The sequence below is a fragment of the Rhinatrema bivittatum genome, chromosome 2, assembly GCF_901001135.1.
Source record: "Rhinatrema bivittatum chromosome 2, aRhiBiv1.1, whole genome shotgun sequence".
Classification (NCBI taxonomy): domain Eukaryota; kingdom Metazoa; phylum Chordata; class Amphibia; order Gymnophiona; family Rhinatrematidae; genus Rhinatrema; species Rhinatrema bivittatum.
In genome coordinates this window covers 218,926,681-218,948,254 of record NC_042616.1, presented here as the reverse complement: position 1 = coordinate 218,948,254, position 21,574 = coordinate 218,926,681, and the positions used below count along the sequence as shown (strand labels likewise).

At 45.3% G+C, this 21,574-nt stretch overlaps 1 protein-coding gene across 2 annotated transcripts in view; it reads left to right on the top strand.

Annotated features, from left to right (window-relative positions):
• The first annotated feature begins 5,084 nt into the window (after positions 1 to 5,084).
• The window catches only part of HIBADH (3-hydroxyisobutyrate dehydrogenase), a 333,702-nt gene continuing 317,212 nt past the window's right edge, over positions 5,085 to 21,574 (top strand). The window contains exon 1 of one of the 2 annotated variants that reach the window (XM_029589182.1): positions 5,085 to 5,236. In XM_029589182.1, the coding sequence (XP_029445042.1) occupies positions 5,182 to 5,236 (55 nt within the window). In that variant the 5' untranslated portion in view covers positions 5,085 to 5,181. The remainder of the gene's footprint in view (positions 5,237 to 21,574) is intronic. The other variant, XM_029589181.1, reaches the window with a different exon arrangement.

Here is a 21,574-nt window from a genome sequence, read left to right as displayed (position 1 = left end):
AACACAATTCTCAACTAGTTTGCTGACTAAAGAATCTGAAGAAAAGCATATGCAGCTTAAATGGAACACATTCGACATAGTTACTGAAATGTAAATAAATGAAATCATTACCAAAATTAAGCCAGCTATCCACCCACTAGACCCAATTCTGGCAAGTTCCCTGAAAATAGTACACAACATAACCACTCCAATAATCACAACCATAATCAACCACTCGCTCTCAGAAGGATTGGTGCCTCATATGGTGAAACAAGCTGTGATCAAACCAATCCTAAAAAACAAAACTGGCAGAACTGACGATTGGGACAATTATAGACCAATATCAAACTTACCTTTTATCGCAAAAGTTCTAGAAAAAGGAGTGTTATCTCAATTGGAAAACTACCTAGAAGACAATGATATTCTACACCCAAACTAATTTGGATTCAGAAAAGATCGCTCAACAAAAATGCTACTAATATCTTTAATGGACCCTGTACTATAGGGGTTTGACAATGATGAATCTTATATCTTATTTTATTTATTTATTTATTTAAAATTGTTTATATACCGCTTTTACAATTTGAGGATTAACCAAAACGGTTAACAATAAACATACATAAGAGTAAAAAACTAAAATAAAATTAAAATATTAATTAAAATAAAATAAATACATAAAATACATAAAAATTAGACCAAACACTATAAAGACATATACGACGCTTCGAAGAAGCATATGGTTCTTGTAAGTGAAATATGTCAATAAATGAAAAATAAGAGGTGCAGTTATGGATGATCTAAATTTGAGGATTAATCAATATACTATAAGCTTTTTGAAATAGGTAAGTTTTTAATGTTTTCTTAAATTGCTGTGTAGACAGTATAAGGCGTAGAGAGTCTGGAAGCGAATTCCATAGGATAGGGCCAGCTACTGAAAAAGCCCTTTTTCTAGTTATTTCAAGTCTGGTGAACTTGATAGTGGGTATGTCTAGTAGGTTTTTTGAGGTAGATCTGAGTTGTCTGGTAGGTTTATAAATATGAAGATTGGTACAGAGCCATGTTGATGTTGCATTATTGATAAGAGCATGTATAATAGTCAATACTTTATATTGCATTCTATATTTAACCGGAAGCCAATGAAAGGAGAATAAAACTGGAGTGATATGATTTCTGCGTGAGCTACCTGAGAGAATTCGAGCTGCAGAATTTTGTATTAATTGTAAAGGATGGGTAGCAGAGTCTGGCAAACCTAAATATAATGCATTGCAGTAGTCTAGACCTGAAAATACCAAAGATTGTAAAACTGTACAAAAGTCCTGAAGAAAAAGAAACGGTTGAATTCTTTTCAGCAAATGTAATTTGAAAAAAGATTTTTTTGTGATATTGGAAATGTGATTAGACATTGAGAGATCTGAGTTAATTATAATTCCTAAACTACTGGTATGGGTACCAATTGGAATAGAAAGTCCCTTGAAATTTAGGTGAGAAGGAGGACCTATAGAAGAGTTAGTAATAGATGAAAGGTGTGTAAGTACAGTTTTAGATGGATTCAATTTTAAACGGTTGTGGTCTAACCAAGAATTTATTGTAGATAGATACAAGGAGATTAGGGAGAGTGTATCTGACCAAGAGTTTTTGTAAGGAACGAGCCTTTGACACTGTGGACAGGTCCGGTGCCACCAGGTATGCAAATTGTACAATTGCACAGGGCGGCACACCCAGTGGGATGGCATCGGGAGCAGGGAGAGACCTGCGAGGCCACCTATGGACTGTATCTCACTGGCGGCCCGGAAGATGAATCGGCCCGTGAGGCCGCTGTTGGACCCCTATCTCACTGGCAGCTGGGAAGAGGAAGAGGCCCGTGAGGCTGCCGGTGGACTCCATCTCAGCAGCAGCCCGGAAGAGAAATTAGTCTGTGATTCCACCAGGGGACCTCAATCTCACTGGTGGCCAAGAAGAGGAAGAGGCCCGGGAGGCCACCGGTGGACCCCATCTCACCAGCGGCCTTGAAGAGGAATCTGTCTTGGAGGCCATCGATGGATCCCATCTCACCAGTGGCCCAGAAGAGGAATTAGCCTGTGAGGCCGTCGGTGGACCCCATCTCACTGGCGGCCGAAGAAAGAAGGAGGAGCCTGTTCTCCTACTCCTTCTCAGTGCCGGCATTCGCTTTCCAAAACATGTGCAGCTAGCATGTTTTCTATGCTGATCTCACGACGTACGAGATCAGCATAGAGGGAGTGCTAGGCTTGCGTGGTTTGATTAGTGCATGGGCTGGCACATGAGGAGGAGGAGCAGAATGGCTCCTTGTAGTATGGGTGTATATGTGAATGAATGAATGAATGAATGAATAAATGAATGAGTCTTATTGGGGTGTGGGGATGTGATGTGTGTGAATGAGAACCTGACCTGGGGGTGTAGTTTTGTGAATGAGAACCTGACTGGAGGGGGGAGGTATGTGAATGGGAGCCTGACTGGAGGGTTGTGTGTAGGGTTGTGAATCGTTATCTGACTATTTAAAATATCGTCCGATATTTTCAATATCGTCAGATATCGGGGGGTCCCCGATAGCAATAGGAAACCCCACAATTAATTTAGTGGATTTTCTTATCGTTATGGGAGGGGGGGCGGGAAGAAAGGACACAACCTAAAAACAACCTGACCCTTTAAAATGAGTTTGTTAGCATCCCCCCACCCTCCGGACCCCCCCCCCCCCCCAAATTTTTAAATACCTGGTGGTCCAGCAGGGGTCCCGGGAGCATTCTCCCGCGCTCGGGCTGTCGGCTGCCACTAATCAAAATGGCGCCGATGGCCCTTTGCTCTTACCATGTGACAGGGGCTATCGGTGCCATTGGTCGGCCCCTGTCACATGGTAGGTGCACTCTACCCTTTTCCCAGGACTGACCGCAGTACTCTCCACCTCTCTGTTCCAGTGCTCTCCTGCTTCCTCTTCCCACAGTATTCTCCTTCCTCCCAAGGCCAGAACCCATCAGCCTTTAACCCTCCCACTTGCTTCAATTTCCTTCTCTGCACTAACCAACACATAAGAACATAAGATATGCCAAACTGGGTCAGACCAAGGGTCCATCAAGCTCAGTATCCTGTGTCCAACAGTGGCCAACGAAGTCACAAGTACCTGGCAAGTACTCAAACACTAAATGAATAGATCCCAAGCTACTAATTCTTATTGATTAATAGCAGGTTTATGGACTTCTGCTCTAGGAACTTATCCAAATCTTTTTTAAACCCAGCTACACTAAGGCCTGGATTTTCCATTCTTGCAGAGAATGGTGAATCCAGCGGGGGCGGGCCTGCAAAAACTGGCAGCGATCCCACTATCGTGGCGTTATCGCTGCTGGCTTTCGCACCCACTAGCGCCACCGTGAAAGGAGGTGCTATTGGGCACGCTACTGGCGATAACAGTCCTTACTTTATTGCCGCCAGCGAAGATAATGCCACGTCCGCCTCCTTGCTGCCCTGACTCCTCCCCTCGCTGTCCCCCGGCAACCTATCGCAGGCGAAAAGGCCCTTTTCGCCTGCGATAGGCTTAGAAAATGACCTCCTAAGTGCTGTAACCACATCCTCTGACAATGAATTCCAGGGCTTATTATGCGTTGAGTGAAAAAGAATTTTCTCCTATTTGTTTTAAATGAGCTACTTGCTAACTTCGTGGAGCAGCCATTACAACCTCCTTCTGGCCCACATGGGCTCACACCAACCTATTCTGACCCATGGAAGCTGACACCAGCAGTTTCTTCTCTGCCTTCTGACTGCTATGAGTTTGGCCTCCTAACCTCCATGGATCCATTACTGTGGCCCTTACATTTGGGAGAGTGGATGGCACTGCTTCCCAGCCCCTACCTCTGCCCATGAACTGGATCTGGAATTTTTGAAGTGATACCAGCAACCTTGACCTTAAAGCTACAGGCTTCTATTTACTGCTGGCAGAAATCTTATTTGCATTAAAATGGAGTGCATTACTTTCAATAACTTTTCCTCTTCTGTATCACTTTGTCCCTCATTATGACCTCTGTTGCTCGGGCAAACTTCTCTTATCTATGCCCTTTTCCATTACTATCTCCAGACTCCATGCTTACTGCAAGTGCCTGGAAAAGCCTTCCTGAGTTACTGTTTCTTGCTCCGACTCTGATTGTTCAAGTCCTATTTAGAAGATTCCTCTTTGAGATTGCTTTTAAATCCAAAGATCCTGACTCTTCCTGATCCTCTCATGTTAAACATGTTTTACTGTAATACTTAAGTGATTACTAGAAATGTGTTAGCTACCACTCTAGATTGTAAGCTCCATGGAGCAGGAATTGTTTATTTTATATGTCTGTACAGAATAGCACCATAGAAATATTAAGTAGCAGTAGTCAAGGCTCTCTTGAGAAGGCACGGTGAATCAGGGCGACTGCGCTAGGTACTGTACCACCGTGGTAACCCCGTCCTCTGCTCTGACATCATTGCCTGTTCGAGAACGCCAGCAAGCTAGGCGCTGCTGAGATTTATACAACACAGATATCAGCAGTGGGGCAGGAGCTGCGACAGCAGATTTTAGGGACAGCTGCTGCCACCCCAAACTTTTCCATCACACAAGAAGTCCCCACCCCACCCTTGTGCTCAAGCTGGGGGAGGGGTGGCCCACGCCGTCTGTTTAGCTCTGGGCCTAGCATCCTACAGTTAGCTCAGGAATTAGCGATGTGGATTACACATGCATGCAACGGTATTATAAACCTGGATTGATTGTCTGTCCCTTTCTGACAAAGAACAACATTGTCAGACTAATATAGAACAATCGCTCCTGACTGGCGCATGACAAATGCGATTGCATCAAAGTATTCCCACCAGCAGCCATACAGAATATCTGCTTCAAGTTTTCATGCACAAATAAAAGAATGCGGGACGACCTCCGGCTTCATACGGAAACGCCCCCTGCACTAGCGGCAGATAGGCGTGGCTTCGGAGGACGTGGGGCGGGGCTCTGGTGACAGCAACCTATCCCCTTCCTGGTACAGAGGGGCAGCTCCCTCGTCACACTCCCTCTTCACCGATTCGAGCGAAATCCATCGCTCATTGGGCGCCGGTTGCCATGTAGGTCTTTCGCGATTGGCCCCTGCTGTAGATCGTTAAGTTTGGGTCCCTCCCACTCGAGGCGGAAGTGTCGGAGAGAGTGCACGCCTGCAGGCAGAGGTCGGGGCTGGTAGCATGGCTGCGTTTTTAGCGAGATCCCGTTGCGCTTTACGTGCGCAGGTTGCAATGGGTAAGCAATCCTGATTGTTTGTTCGCTCGCTACCGTTGCGGGGCCCTCGGCTTACTAGTAGTATCTATTGGTAGTGGTGAGTCCAGGCCTCGGGGATTTTCGGTTGCACTGACCATGCAGGATCTTTGATATTTGCAGAGCGGCAGATGGGGGTGGGGGGTCAAGTGTATGCATGCTACGGCGGTTTAAGTGAGTTTTCTCTTAAATAAAAGTTAATTAATTTGTGTTTGCACAAAGCTTCCCAGTGTTTCAGAAAGGCTTAAATTTTCCTGAACTGTGATGTTACCTGTAGCGCTGATTTCAAATGAAGACAGCAGAGCTGCAAATATTAGAATGCGCCAGTAATGTACTGCAAAACAAAATAGGCATTGTGAAAGTTCTTGCAGAAAGTGATCAGCAGGTAGCTTTGGTGTGTAGTGTCAGTGTCACAGGCTTCGGTAAATTTGCCATTACCCCCAGCTGTTGATTAAATATTTTAGTATATGTGTGTGTAGGAATCCTTCAGCATAAGTAATAGGTGCTTAGTGTTTTCTAAGTTTGCTAGTTGTAGCAAAAAATGTTTTGTATTTTTCCACCTCTAGTATTTGTATTAAAAAATTAACCTGCTGCAGATCCTGTTAGTACAATAGTTTTGTTATTAGACGTCAGTAGTAATGTGTTAGTAATGCTATTATATGGGCTGTGCTAGTTAAGTCTCCATTCAGATATATTTTTATACAGTACAGCAGTAGTTCCCACTCCTATCCTGGAAGCACCCCTAACTGGTTTGTTTTTAAGATATACATATCAAATATGCATGAGACCGATTTGTATACACTAACGTATACAAATCTGTCTTGTTGCATTTTCATTGTGGCTATCCAGAAAACCAGTCGGGTTAGGTGTTCCTCCAGGGCAGAGTTGGGAACAGGGATGGACAAATCTGGTACCATCCTTACTCTTAATATATTTTTGATAGAGGTGGAACCATAAACTGTTATGGTTTTCAGAATATCCACAATAATTAAGCATAAGCTGTATTTGTATGCAGTGCCTCCATTGTATGTAGATGTGGATATCCTGAAAATCAAACAAGTTTGCAGCCTTTGAGAACTGTAATTGCTGATCACCAATTTAAGGGCAGCTAGAATGCAGCATGTGCATTCTGACAGAATACTATGAACGGGTGAAGTCTAACAACTTTCTAGCTTGGTCTGGAAGGCACTGAGAGATGAAGGGCTAGATTACTGAGGCTTTTTTTCCCATTCTGTTTCTGTGGGGAAACCTTAGCAAAGCAGGCCTAAAGTAAGTTGCTTGAAGTTACACGCAATCTTGAAGATGAGTCTTGAACTCATGATGTCTTGACCTAAATCACTTCATGATCAGAAAAAGTGTGGTGAATGGTTAACATTTGTTTAAAAAAAAAATAAAACAACCCTCGTCCTGAAGGCTCTGTCTGATGACTTCTTGGTAGAACAGTGCACTGCCTGGCTTCTTCTTGGGATGACTAGTGTTGTGGACAGTGTAGTAGCAGCGTTCATCCTCTTGGATGGACTCCAACCATTGTGGAATAGTGATATCTAGCTGGTTAAGAACACATTTGTACTAGGTTTTGAAGAGCCACATTCTATGCCTCTCAACCAGAGGACCGTTGGTAGAATAACTGGGCTATAAGGGAAATGGTCAAAATAGAATAGAAACCCTGTGTAGCTTCATATGAAGGCTTCTGGCACTGTAGCCTCCTGTAGGGGATGCTTCCAAAGGAGCAGGAGGAAGTTCCTGCAGAAAAGAAAAAGATAGAAGAATTGAAGAAAATTCAGATAGGTGTGTGTTCAGTTTTGGGCCAGGTCTGTAACTTTTTTATAAGAGCATTATTTTGGCTTCTAGTTTTTGTATTCATATGCCTATCCTGAAAATGTGGTTGCTGTAGGTTGAATGGTTTGGGAGCTCATGTCCACATAGATGGACAAAGTGAATACACAAGTGATTTTTGAGAAAAAAATCAAAATAAAAAGTCACCAATAGCAGGACAAACAACTGGATAGAGATGATACTTTTTAGTCCAATGAAGACTGAAGATGCAAGCTTTGATACTACTTATGCCTTTTTATAGAGATATCAAATATAGCCAACAATTGTGACTTTTAGAACAAGTTAGATTTTTTTTTGGTGTATTAATAGTGCTCCCATTCTGTTTTCAAAGCATTTTAATGCATCTGTTTGTAATAGATTATACATGAATCCAACTAGAACAGGGGTTTTTAACTCTAGTCATTGAGTGCCCCAAATAGATCAGGTTAACCAGACATTGCAGAATTAACCTTGCTTACGTCTGCTGCATATTCATTGTTTGTATCCTGTGTAAATAGGGGTAACAAAGTAAAAAAAAAGAGAAAAAAATTACCTTTCCTTGGATGCTCTGGAGGGTGGTCCAAAGTGATGGTGGCATGGACTTGGCAGGGGAGAAAGCTCCTTTGAGGCTGGGGTTTATGAACTGGGCTCTGAGGGTTCCTGTGGGCCAGAGTGTGGTGAAAGGGCTTGGGCCTCATGGCAGTGAGGCAGTGTGGGGTTCCATTGCTTGTGAGGGGCCTGGCTGAGACTTGGGGAGTGTGGCCTGTGGAGGCTGCAAGGGAGCTGATGAGGGAGACCGGAGTGAGAGAGAGAGAGAGATTTACAGTGTTGTGCTCTGCTTCTCTGGCAGGGCAGCTCTGATGGTAGCTGGAGAGGGCTGCTGCTGTGAGACTTGGAGAGTAGGCACAAGGAAGAATGGGTCTGAGTCCCCATGGCTGTGGGGCAGGGGTGAGGGCAGCCTATTCTAGTCAAAGAAGCAACTATTCTTATACACATAATCATAGGCTCAAGGATCTCATGAATAAGGAAGAATCTGTGACAGTTTTAGAATACAGGAAAGCTGTGCTGGAAATCAAACAAGAGAGGGAGTGCCGTTTGCTGCCTCCTTTTCTAAGGTCTCTTTAAAGTGAAAAAAACACTTTAGATTTTTAAAAGAGAACAGTGGCAAAACACTGTAGAATGAGTGTGAGTTAATTTAAATAAAGGAGAACCAGAATACAGGTAGGACTTGGAGTTAATTTAGTAATAGCTGACCTGTGGTACTGCAATTTAAATAGTTATTTTGGATGAGTGCCGGGAGAAGTGAATAATATCCTAGTTATAAGTTAAGCTGCATAGAAGTGCTCTCAGACTTCTAATTTTGTACTCCAATTTAGAGGAGTGGGCCTCCTGCTGGGGAGATGTATTCCGTGGCTTACATGAGGTGGAATGAGGGAAGAATTCAGCATTAGGAAAACCAAACTGAATGCTTCTCGAAAGGACTTAGGGAATAGCCACTGCTTATTATTGGCATTAGTAGAATGGGGATCTGTTTAATGTTTGGGTATGTGCCAGGTACTTCTATCCTAGATTGGTCACTGTTGGAAACAGGATGCTGGGCTTGATGAACCCTCGATCTGACCCAGTATGACAACTTCTTATATTCTTATCCAAGTCCCACTCCATTGATATACAGTAATTGTGGCATATTTGAGGTCTCACATTTTTTAAAAAATCAGAACTGTCTCAATAGTGAGTAGGCTATAAAGAACCATTACTATATGACCTCACTCAAGATACAACCCTTGGAGTTGAGAGGTGAATGAGTTGCAGAGTGGCTATAATCCCATCTAATTCAAGCTACTGTCTCTTTCAAAATAGTTTAGGGTGTTCCAATTCTTTTATTTCTCATTAGTTAGAATTTAAAGTTCAGTAAGATGTCTGGACAACACTGAGGGTACATTTTAGCTCCATGGAAGATTAACAGTGTCAGACAGATTCTCTCTTTGAGTTATTAAAGTTAGGGAGTAGGAACAAGACAGACCCTTGTGGCAAAAGCTCCAGCCAGATAACGCCAGCAGTGAACCCCAGCAACGCTACCTAGCTTTGGTAGACAATTCAGCTTCGTATGTGTGCACACACTAACACCTTAAACAGGCCTTGTAGAGGAGAGAGAAAATTAAAAATCACTTTTACTCAGTACAGTGCAAAGGCAGAGAAGAAGACACAGATAAGAGGGAGAGTGTAAAGAATAGAAAAAAGTAAATTGTACAGGAAAAAAAATTAAAGAACACAAAGTACAGCTTACCAGGAACATAGAATACACAGAAAAAATAAAACTGTCGGAGAGAGAAATTTTCATTAATAATTACCAGAGAGAGATAACAGCTATATGTATATGATCTAGGGCAACTCTGAAAAACAAAGTAAACACAAAGACTCAGAACACAATGGAGAAAAGTTCACTAATAGTGCTATATAAATAAAGGAATACTTTATCTAGAGGTGACTCTGCATTAGATGGAACTGATTCCATAGGTTAAGATTGCTAGAAGAGAAGAAAAAGTTCACGATCTAGTAAATCTGAGCAAATGTATGAGGAGTTAGTTGTAATTGGTAATTTCCTAGCATGTAGCAGATGGACTCAGGACCAATGGGTATAGTGTACTCCTGTTAGCAGTTGGAGACAGATCAGATTTCAATCTGACCTCAGCCCTAGTATATATTCCCCTGCAGGAAGTGCAGCTCTTCAGTATTTCCATCTCCATAGCAGTTAGGGACTCTATGCACACTCGCACAGCGTTAGAGTAATTTCACCAAAGAAAACCAAAAGAATAAGAAGAAATCTTACCTCTACAGACAAGCCCCGCTCTCCTGCGGTGACACCCATTGGGTCCCTCCCCCAGTTGAGAATTCCCAAGGTGATTTCCGCGATCCCTCTTAGGTAAGCCTTGGTCCGGTGGCCGATCCTCGGCGGGGACCTAGCCCCCGACATCGGGTGAGGCTGAGAATCAGCGGGTGCAACCTCAAGTGCAGCGGTGAAGGTATTTTCCCTCTCCCCCTGCAGCCGGAGACTGCCCGGAACGAGACTGCGAAGCACCGAGACAAGGTAAGGTAGAAATCTAATTAAAAGTCTCCGGTCCCCGAAGCTTGAGGAGTCGCACAGGTCACCAGCTGGGACCAGTGTCACCGGGTTGATCTGCCCTAGCAGGGCTAGACCCCGGTTACATCAGAGGGTCCTTCCACGTGGAAACTCTCTGAGATGGTCGCCATATTGCTCGCGTGGTCAGTCACCATTTTGATCTGTTCGCCAAGGCGAGCCGCGCGCACAACGTTGCACACACAAGTACCATGTGGATAGACGATGTGCGTAGCCACGCGCTTACTGGGCCAAGCACACAACTCTATCTGTGCGCACAACAGCCCGCACATCTCCCTGAGTGCGCAATAAACCTACGCACAAAACTCCGACTCACCGGAGCGCACAACTGTATTTTACGCGCACAAGCCATGGCACCACTGGAAAAGAAACTCAAAGCTCAGAGCCTTTGCCCAGCACGCCACATTAGAGCTGTACAGCATGAGGCCACGGCCCTGTGTATACAGTGCGAAGAGCCCTAGGGGATTCAACTCATGGTCCTCCCCAGCTGGTACCGGGTTCCAGCCTCTCGGACAGTACACCTAGCAATGCACAGCGGGACCCCCCCCCCCTCAAACTGGGCTCCCCAGAGACACGGCGCCCCTTAGTCTAGACCCAGCATCTATCTCCTGAGTGGAATTCTTCAAAGGTCTCCATACCTTCATCCACATGCAACCGGGGCCTCCTATAATACGGTCACAAGCTCCGCCAGAGGACCTCAACATCCAGGGACCCTCTATGCCCAGGAAAGTGATCCCACCGTCCAGAAGCCCCACCTTCGGGGACACAGACAACTCGGATGAGGATTCAGAACCCCTGGAGGAAGGGGAACTCCCTCCAGGGACAGAGCCCCACCGAACCATGAGACGCTTCTTCACCAAGGACGAGCTTCCAGACCTGGTCTCACACACAGCTTAAAAGCGCTTGCTATCCCAGGCACAAGTGCCTCAGGTGAACCTAAGACGAACCCCCTATTAGAGGGACTCCATCAGACCTCCCGTCATTTCCCACTATTACAAGCCATCCAGCAACTAATTGACCTGGAATGGATGCTCTGGCAGCCATGTACCCTCTGGACCCAGCCACCGAAGATCTCCTGGCATGTCCGAAAGTGGATGCCATGGTCTGCGCAGTCTCTAAGTGCACTACTATCCCGGTGGAGGGAGGAGCAGCACTCAAGGATGCTCAAGACAGACGTCTGGAATCTATCCTCAAACAGTCCTTTGACGTCTCCGCTATGTCTTTACGGATCGCGGCCTGCTGTGCCATGGTAACACGAGCTTGCTTATCACAGACCAGGAACAACACTCCTGGGGAGGCCCTGGAACCAGCAGTATCATACCTCGCGGATGCCGCTTCTGATCTGGTGCGCACTGCAGCTAGAGGAGTGTCATCTGCTGTGGCAGCCAGAAGACAACTCTGGCTCCGAAACTGGTCGGCCGACGCATCCTCCAAAACGAGACTCACAAGGATGTCTTTCAAGGGAACACTCCTGTTCGGAAGCGAACTAGAGAAACTAGCCAACAAATGGGGCGAGTCCCCACTGCCACGGCTGCCGGAGGACAGGAATAAGAGAAACCAGCGAGCCTTCCACCGAACCTCCAGGGGCAGAGGATCACAGCGCTTAAACCCATATAGAAGCACATATCAAGCGGCCTGCCCCGCAGGCCAAAGCCAGTCCTTTCGGAACAAGCACAACAAAAGGGGAGCCAGCTTGGGCCCAAGCCCCAGCTGCACCCCACAATGAAAATCAGCCAACCTGTCCAAAGGAAGAAGCCATAGGGGGCAGACTTGCCCTATTCTACCAAAAATGGGTTGAGAACTTTGGACAAGTGGGTCCTATCCATCGTTCGAGAGGGATATTACCTGGATTTCCACCACCTCCCTCCGGACAAATTTGTGGAATCCCTCTGCCACGACCCTTCCAAGAGGATGGCAGTGGAAACTACACTGACCAGATTGCTAGCCTTAGAGGCTATAACACTGGTGCCTCCACATTATTCCATCGATTTTATCGTCCCCAAGAAAGAAGGAATGTTCAGGCCCATCCTGGACCTCAAGGCGGTCAGCCGTCACCTGAAGATTCCTCGCTTCCGCATGGAAACCCTACGCTCAGTAATAAGGGCGATACAACCGGGAGAGTTCCTTATATCCCTGGATCTGTCGGAAGCCTACCTACACATTCTGATCCATCAAGAGCATCAGCGTTTTCTACGCTTCTTGATCCTGAACCGTCACTACCAGTTCCGGGCACTACCATTCGGATTAGCCACTGCACCCCGGACGTTCACCAAGATCATAGTGGTGGTGGCAGCAACACTGAGGAAGGAAGGAATCCGTGTACACCCTTATCTAGACAATTGGCTGATCAGGGCAAAATCCCCAGAGAAAAGCCCCCAGGCAACCAACAGAGTCAAAACTCTACTGGAGAGCCTCAGGTGGGTGGTCAACACAAACAAGAGCTGTCTGCAGCCCTCCCAATCTCTAGAATACTTGGGAGTCCGGTTCGACACCAAACAAGATAAGGTCATCCTGACACCAACAAGAGATCAAAACTGATGACCCAGTTACGAGCTCTGTTGAGCGAACTTCGCCCCACAGCATGGGACTACCTACAAGTCCTCGGCCTCATGGCATCCACATTGGAAGTAGTGCTATGGGCAAGAGCTCAAATGAGACCCCTACAATGCTCACTACTATCACGATGGAATCCACTGTCCCAGAACTACACCGTACGTCTTCGGCTCCCGGACAGAGTTCGAACCCAACTATGATGGTGGCTACAGGAAGGCCATCTGAGCCAGGGAACGAGACTATCCTCACCAACCTGGATCCTGCTCACCGAGGATGGGGAGTGCACTGCCAGGAGCTTACCGCTCAAGGGCAATGGAACAAAGAAGAGTTGGGATGGAACATCAATTGCCTAGAAGCCCGGGCAGTCAGACTAGCCTGCCTACAGTTCAATCACAGACTCCGAGACAAAGCGGTCAGAGTAATGTCGGACAACGCCACAACAGTGGCCTACATCAACCGTCGGGGAGGAACCAGAAGCCAACAGGTGTCTCTGGAAATAGACCCCCTTATGTCATGGGCGGAAGCAAATCTTCAAGAGATCTTGGCCATCCACATCACCGGGAAAGACAACATCGCTGTGGATTACCTCAACAGAGAAAGTCTAGACCCCTAGGAGAATGGAAACTGTCGACTACAGCATTCCAATTGATAGTAAACCGTTGGGGAACACCAACCATGGACCTCCTGGCAAACTGGTCCAACGCCCAAGTGCCCAGTTTCTTCAGCCGCAGGCGGGAACCCCAGTCCCAGGGAATCGATGACCTGGCCGGAAACTCTATTATACGCCTTCCCACCATGGCCCCTATTGGGCGCAATCATCCACAAGATGGTCCCCTGTGGTGTTCTAGTACTTCTAGTGGCCCCGGACTGACCAAGACGACCGTGGTACGCAGACATGTGAAGACTGCTGACAGGGAGCCCCCTCCCGCTACCTCCACACGGAGACCTGCTCCAACAGGGACCGATTCTCCATGAGGGTCCAGCTCGATTCTCTTTTACAGTCTGGCCATTGAGAGGACTTGCCTGAGAGAGAGCAGATACTCGAGGGCAGTAATTGACACCCTACTTCGAGCACGCAAGTTCTCCACATTCCTAACATACATAAGGATTTGGAGAGTATTCAAAGCCTGGTGCGAGGACCGCGACATCAACCACACTCAGTCAAAATTCCTGCGATTCTGGAATTCCTACAGAAGGGATTGTCTCTCAACTTCATCAAGGTACTGGTGGCCGCATTGTCATGCTACGGAATGAAGAGCGAGAGCGGCAGCATAGCCTCTCATCCGGATGTCTCCCACTTTCTAAAAGGAGTCAAGCAGATCTGACCACCCCTATAGTGGCCGGTGCCTCTTTGGAACCTCAACCTGGTCCTAGATTTCCTAGCAGGAACCTCCTTCAGACCTCTGCGTGGCCTGTCTCTCCGACTATTAACATTTAAGACGGCCTTCCTGCTGGCAGTCTGTTCGGCCCGTCGTATATCCGAGCTACAAGCACTGTTCTGCCGGGAGCCGTTCCGCAGACTCGCCCCAGGAATCATCTAGTTACGTGCAGTTCCATCATTCCTCCCCCAAAGTGGTGTCTCAATTCCATCTCAACCAAACTATCTCACTACCATCGCCAGATGAGCATAAGAATTTGGAAGAAGCTCGAAGTCTAAGCCATCTCAACGTCGGCAGACTCCTAGTCCGATACCTGGAAAGGTCGGAATCCGTATGAAAGACATCTATTCGTCCTTACAGCAGCAAGAAACAAGGGGAAGCGGCCTCGCGAGCAGCCATAGCCCGCTGGATCAAAGAAGTCATCTAGGCGGCCTGTGTAGAAGCAGGCAAGCCACCGCCTTTTCAAGTCAAGGCCCATTCCACTAGAGCATCTTGGGTGGAAACCAAGATGCTGTCACCTGCCGAGATCAGTTGGGCGGCAACATGGTCCTCCATCCACACCTTCTCCAGGTTTTACCGCCTGGATGTTCAGGCTCAAGAGGACACAGCATTTGCAAGGGCAGTACTAAGTGGGTCACGGGCAGCCTCCCACCCGGTTCGGGAGAAGCGTTTTTACATCCCATTGGTCCTGAATCCATCTGCTACATGCTAGGAAATGGAGAAATTACTCACCTGATAATTTCGATTTCCTCAGTGTAGACCAGAGCTTTCCAAACTTTTCATGTTGGTGACGCACTTTTTAGACAAACATAATTTCACGACACGGTAATTCAGTCTACTAGTAAACCAGAGGTTAAAGGTTAAACGAACGAAACATATTTCGACAATTTATGTATGTTTCCTTAAATATATACATAAATAAAATGTTTCACGACACAACCTATCTCATGAAAACCTTAAATTTATATTAAAAATATATATTCCAAGATTCATGTTGTTGTTGTTATTTATGAGAAACAATAATAAAACAAATTGTCTGGCCCCCACACACTCATATCTCTCCCCCTCAAGCACATGTCTGTCCCCCCAGCACGTTTGCCCCCCACTCACTCATCTCTCTCCCCCCAGCACATGTCTGGCCCCCACACTCATGTACCTCGTCTTTTTGATTGTTGCCAGTTAAGTGCTTCACTCCCTTCCATGATCACCAGACACTGCTGCTTGCAGTCAGTACTCCTCATGGCCAGGCCTCATCGGCAGCAGCAGCCAATGCAAGGATGGCTGGGCTCGTTCCACCCACCAAGCCCCCCCAAAAAACGCGATTGACAGCAAAAATCACCCAATAATAAGCAACCCATAAACTGAAAAAAAAAAGTGAATCTCTAGAAAAAAAAAAGCCCAAACTCGCATCAGAGTTGACCGGGCTTGCGCGACACACCTGCACACTGCAGGCGACACACTAATGTGTCCCGACACACAGTTTGGAAAGCTCTGGTGTAGACAGATGGACTCGGCATCCCACCCAAGGCTGCCGTTATTCATGGAATCCTCGAGTGACATCACCGACAGCGAATGATTCACGGGTAAGCCATGCCTTTCTCCAACTAGAACACCCATCCTATCGGGTGTCGATGCTTCTCGGTTGAGGGCACTGGCGGTCTCCAGCTATAACCAATTCAACCAGTTCAAATTAAGTTAACCAAGTTATAAAGTTAATCAAGTTACGACATGATGTGTCCTACGAATGCCGGTATATAAAAAGCGTTAAATAAAAAAAAAAAAAGTTATTCAAATTATTCAGTCATACATATATCCACAATTGCTTTTCGAGGAGATTACTGAAGAGCTGCACTTCCTGCAGGGGTATATGTACTAGGGCTGATGTCAGATTGAAATCTGATCAGTCTCCAACTGCTATCAGGAATACACTATACCCATTGGTCCTGAGTCCATCTGTCTACACTAAGGAATACGAAATTATCAGGTAAGTAATTTCTCCATTGATATAATTGACATTGTTGTTACAAATAAAACTGCTTTTAATTTGTTTACTCAAAAGGAGACTATAACCCTTTAATCATCCCTGCCTCCCTTTCAGAACCTGGGAGCCATAGCTGGGTGGGTTGCAGCCCCCTTCCCCCTTGGAGACCCGGTTGGGAGGAAGGCACTGGGCTGTGAACCTTGTGGGTCATCGAAAGACCCGCCACCACTTCAGTTACTATCATGACTACAACAACAAGATAACATTACAGTCCTTGGCCACAATGGAGATTCCCTCCACAAAGGTCACGATTCACACCTGAAAACTAGACCTTTATGGCCCTTGCTGAGAAGTCCTGAATTAAAGTATATTTAAGTAGAACTTCTTACTTGTATCAAATGATTCACAATTTAACTATGGGGTTACAGAGACTTCATGTGAAAGTCAATTTACTGTTCTTTGTATTTTTTTAAATTCATATTTACTGATTTCTGCTTTATCATCAGTGTATTGGCGAGAATACTAAATAGTACCTCGTCTCATCTTGGTAAATATATTACACCATTAGCGGCTGCAGTTGAAATCAGGAATTTAAGGAGCAATAATCAAACTGCCCACATTGGTTCAAACTCCACTAGTAGTTACTCCAGGGGTATGCACCATCAAAGCAAAAATGGCATAAGCACTTTTGCTTTTATTATTGTCTTAGACTAAAAAAACACCCACAGATTTGCACTTTTCTGGAGGCTTTTTCTGGCTAAACTATTCAAATTGGTGCCTCTCCCAACCTAACCTTGCCCACAGGACCACGTCCAATCAATCAGTACAAGTAAAATTACACACATTGCTCAATAACGTGTTTGTGGGTATTCTTTTTGGGGTTTTTTTTTTGGGTTTTTTTTTACCAGCATTTAAGATGGGAAATATTCAAAGAGCCCCTTTTCTGCAGAAATAACTTTGAAAATTGCCTTTCTCATGTGTACTTTCGGGCATAAACATCTAGTACTTCCCCCAAGACTGTGTGATTCCAATGTACACTGAAACTGCTAGGGAATTATCAATTCTGCGGTAATGTTGAAATATTTGGTACAAATACAAAGTTCTCAAGTATTTTTAAATGAAAAAGGTGTTTAAAACAATTGAGTGCCTGAAATTCATAATGTGTGTTTGATAAAACAATCAGTTGCTAACACAGACAAGGATTCACAGAGGCAAGATGATTAGTGAGAATTTGTTTTACTTAAACTTATCTCCTCTCAGGTATTTTTCTATTGCTTGACTTCTATTGTTTCCTTATGCTGAAAACGGATTAAACTCCAAGTGTGTGGGTTTTTTGTTTTTTTTTTTTTAATTACAGTTTTTGGCTTACACTGCTTGCTTTTCTAGTTTATGGTAGACTGCTCAGAAATGATTGCAGTAATTCCTTTGCTCAGCTCCCCCATGCAAAATGGATATCCTGTTTAACAAAATAATTCCTGAAGCCATGTTAGTCCTGGAGAAAACTGGAGACTGACCAGAAGATTTGCCATACTGAGTCAGACCAAAGGTCCATCAAACCCAGTATCCTGTTTCCAACAGTGGCCAATACAGGTCACAAGTTCCTGGCAGGATCCCAAAAGGCCCGATAGCTGCTTATCCCAGGAATAAGCAGTGGATTTCCCCAAATTCACCTTAATAATGGTCGAAACTTTTTTTTTTTTAAACCCAGCTACACTAACAGCTTTTACCACATCCTCCGCCAACAAATTCCAGAGCTTAATTATGCATTGAGTAAAAAAAATATTTTCTCTTATTTGTTTTAAATGTATTTGCCTAGTCACTGTCCCCCCCCCCCCCCCCCTAGTCTTTGTACTTTGAAAGAGTATACAACTGATTCATGTTCACCCATTCCACTCCACTCATTATGTTACAGACAAGTTGAAGAGCTGTAACCTCTCTAGCCTTTCTGCATAGGGGAATTGTTCCAGTCCCTTTATCATTTTGGTTGCCCTTCTTTGTGCATTTTCTAATTCTGCTATATCTTTTTTGAGATGCGATCACCAGAATTGTACACTCTGGGGTAGATTTTCAAACCGCGCGATTTGGCGTACTTTTGCTGGCGCATCAGGCGCAAGCAAAAGTACGCGGGATTTTAGTAGATACGCGCGTAGCCGCTAAAATCCTGGATCGGCGCGCGCAAGGCTATCAATTCCGTATAGCCAGCGCGCGCTGAGCCGCGCAGCCTACCCCCGTTCCCTCCGAGGCCGCTCCGAAATCAGAGCGGCCTCGGAGGGAACTTTCTTTTGCCTTCCCCTACCTAACCCACCTGCCCGGCCCTGTCTAAACCCCCCCTTACCTTTGTCGGGGGATTTACGCCTCCCGGAGGGAGACGTAAATCCCCGTGTGCCAGCGGGCCACTAGCGCGCCGGGACGCGACCTGGGAGCGGGTCTGGAGGGCGCGGCCACGCCCCCGGACCGCGCCCTGGCCGTAGCCACGTTCCCGACACGCCTCAAACGCCGCGCGGTTCAGGCACGCCCCCGACACGCCCCCCCCTCAGAAAACCCCGGGACTTACGCGAGTCCCGGGGCTCTGCGCGCACCGGTAGGCCTATGTAAAATAGGCTCACCGGCGCGCAGGGCCCTGCTCGCCTAAATCCGCCCGGATTTGGGCGGATTTAGGCGAGCAGGGCTCTTAAAATCCGCCCCATTATTCAAGGTGCGGTTGCACTGCGAAGTGATGCGGAGGCATTATGATATTCTGTTGTATTCTCCATTCCTTTCCTAATAGTTCCTAACATTCTGTTTGATTTCTTGACCACCACTGCATACTGAGCAGAGGATTTAAACATAACCCCAATGATCCTTTTCCTGGTTGGTCTTCCCTAAGTGCATCATTTGTAGTTTTACACCTTTTTTAAAGGACCAACAAAAAATGTTGTACATGAACTTTGTGACCTCACAGACCCCTTCTACAGATATGAAAAGCTCATAACACGCTCAGATAATGTTCAGGAACAAGTGTGTGACCAACAGTTTGGGTGATCTTTGCCGATTATACAGACCCCTATCATATACTTCATTTGTCCAAGGAAGTGTACTGAATCATTCAAATAGAAAGTGGTATGTAATATCCCTGACATAGTACCATGTTCTGCCTAAGGCTGCATTGGCAGAGACCCACCATTAGAGGTTTCATCAAGTCTACAGACAAAAAATAGGATATCAAATTTATCTCACAGACCAATAATGGCTACGACAGTCAGGAAGAGACCAGTATCAAAATAAGTTGAAATGGAGCAAGCAAAGTAAAATGCCTGCAATCAACAAAATAGCTTAACATACCTCAAGGCATATATAACATACTTTCTGCACCTTAATAACAACTTCTGATATTGGAGCTAGAAGGGCCCTTCTCGATCCAATACATTTCCAGAGGAGCTTCACTCTTTGATGGGTGAATTCATGAGCAATGTTGGAACAATCTGGTTTTCAGTGACTGAGTCATTTTGCTGACTTATAGTAAAGGACATGGGCATAGGGTAACAAACTACTCCTTTAGATAAACAATCAAACCTAGCTCTCAGCTTACAAGTCTTGCCAGACTCCGGATGTCTAAATTCAATCATAGAACAAAACAGGGGGCACGCTGCACATATGCAAAGACTCCAGAGCTTTATTTAAAATCCAAACTAATAGATTTGAGCCATATGATCGAACTGATAAGTTGGTCATAATGGGGGCCTGAAGGAGTTCTGTATTCCAAGCTGCAGCCAGACAATCGGATGTCTTGTCCAATCAGAAACCAGCGATTAGCATATTTACTGTAAATTCTACCCCAGTAACCTCATTCTAGATCCATTTGAAATTATGGAGGCTTATCATGCATCTGATGGTTAGACTCTTCAGATATGTTCTAATGTATATTAGCCACTATTATGTTTTAATAGAATATCCTGTTACAGATGACTTGCAGATATGTCAGAATAATCCGAAAAATCAAGGATGAAACACATCACATTGCACAGAATCATGCAATAACTGAAGTTGTTTCTCAAGTATGGATGACTCGAAGCTTGCAAACCTTCTTTAACTATTTACTGAGTTTTTGGACTAGTAGAATTGCTTTGATTAACCCTCCAATCAGAGCTGGATGGAGGACAAATGGCACCCCCCCACTGATGGTGCCTCTCTCTGTCCTCTTAGGCCATGGTGGGATGGGATCCACCTTGGCCATGCAATTCCAGTCTTCGATCGTGGCAGCCAGGCCACACTGGGCTTCTCTTTCCCTGCGTTCTTCAAGGCATCCTGGGTGACTACCCGGTTCACCCACACCAAAAACTGGCCCTGCCTCCAACCCTAGGTATGGCCCTATTCATAGACTTTCAGGTTGTTTATCTTAATAATGAGATTCTTCTGAATCTAGTGGACAAAATGTGGAACCCAAAAAAGAGTGCCTAGGAAACATTTATGTGCTGGGAGCCCTGCATATTGGGGGTTTGAACACTTATTAGTCTAGTCTCAGGAAATGTATTATGCTGGCAGTGTGCGCACCATACAGTCTAAGTGAATATCCAAGGAACAGATAAACAAGAATATAGTGGCATATGAGGAACTAAAAAAAAAAAAAAAGGTGACTGCTTTCAATGAATGTGAAGCTCAATTACTTTGAAATCTGAGGCTTTTTGCTTTGTGGGTAGATATATTTTTAACAAAGTCATTTAATTGACTGCCATCTTTGCTATTGGAAGAAGAGAATTTTAGATTTCCTCTGCACTCAGGTAGGCTAAAAGACAGGAAACAGAGAGTAGGATTAAATGGGCAATTTTCTCAGTGGAAGGGAGTGGACAGTGGAGTGCCTCAGGGATCTGTATTGGGACCCTTACTGTTCAATATATTTATAAATGATCTGGAAAGAAATACGACGAGTGAGATAATCAAATTTGCAGATGACACAAAATTGTGCAGAGTAGTTAAATCACAAGCAGATTGTGATAAATTGCAGGAAGACCTTGTGAGACTGGAAAATTGGGCATCCAAATGGCAGATGAAATTTAATGTGGATAAGTGCAAGGTGATGCATATAGGGAAAAATAACCCATGCTATAATTACACGATGTTGGGTTCCATCTTAGGTGCTACAACCCAAGAAAGAGATCTAGGTGTCATAGTGGATAACACATTGAAATCGTCGGTTCAGTGTGCTGCGGCAGTCAAAAAAGCAAACAGAATGTTGGGAATTATTAGAAAAGGAATGATGAATAAAACGGAAAATGTCATAATGCCTCTGTATCGCTCCATGGTGAGACCGCACCTTGAATACTGTGTACAATTCTGGTCGCCGCATCTCAAAAAAGATATAATTGCGATGGAGAAGGTACAGAGAAGGGCTACCAAAATGATAAGGGGAATGGAACAACTCCCCTATGAGGAAAGACTAAAGAGGTTAGGACTTTTCAGCTTGGAGAAGAGACTACTGA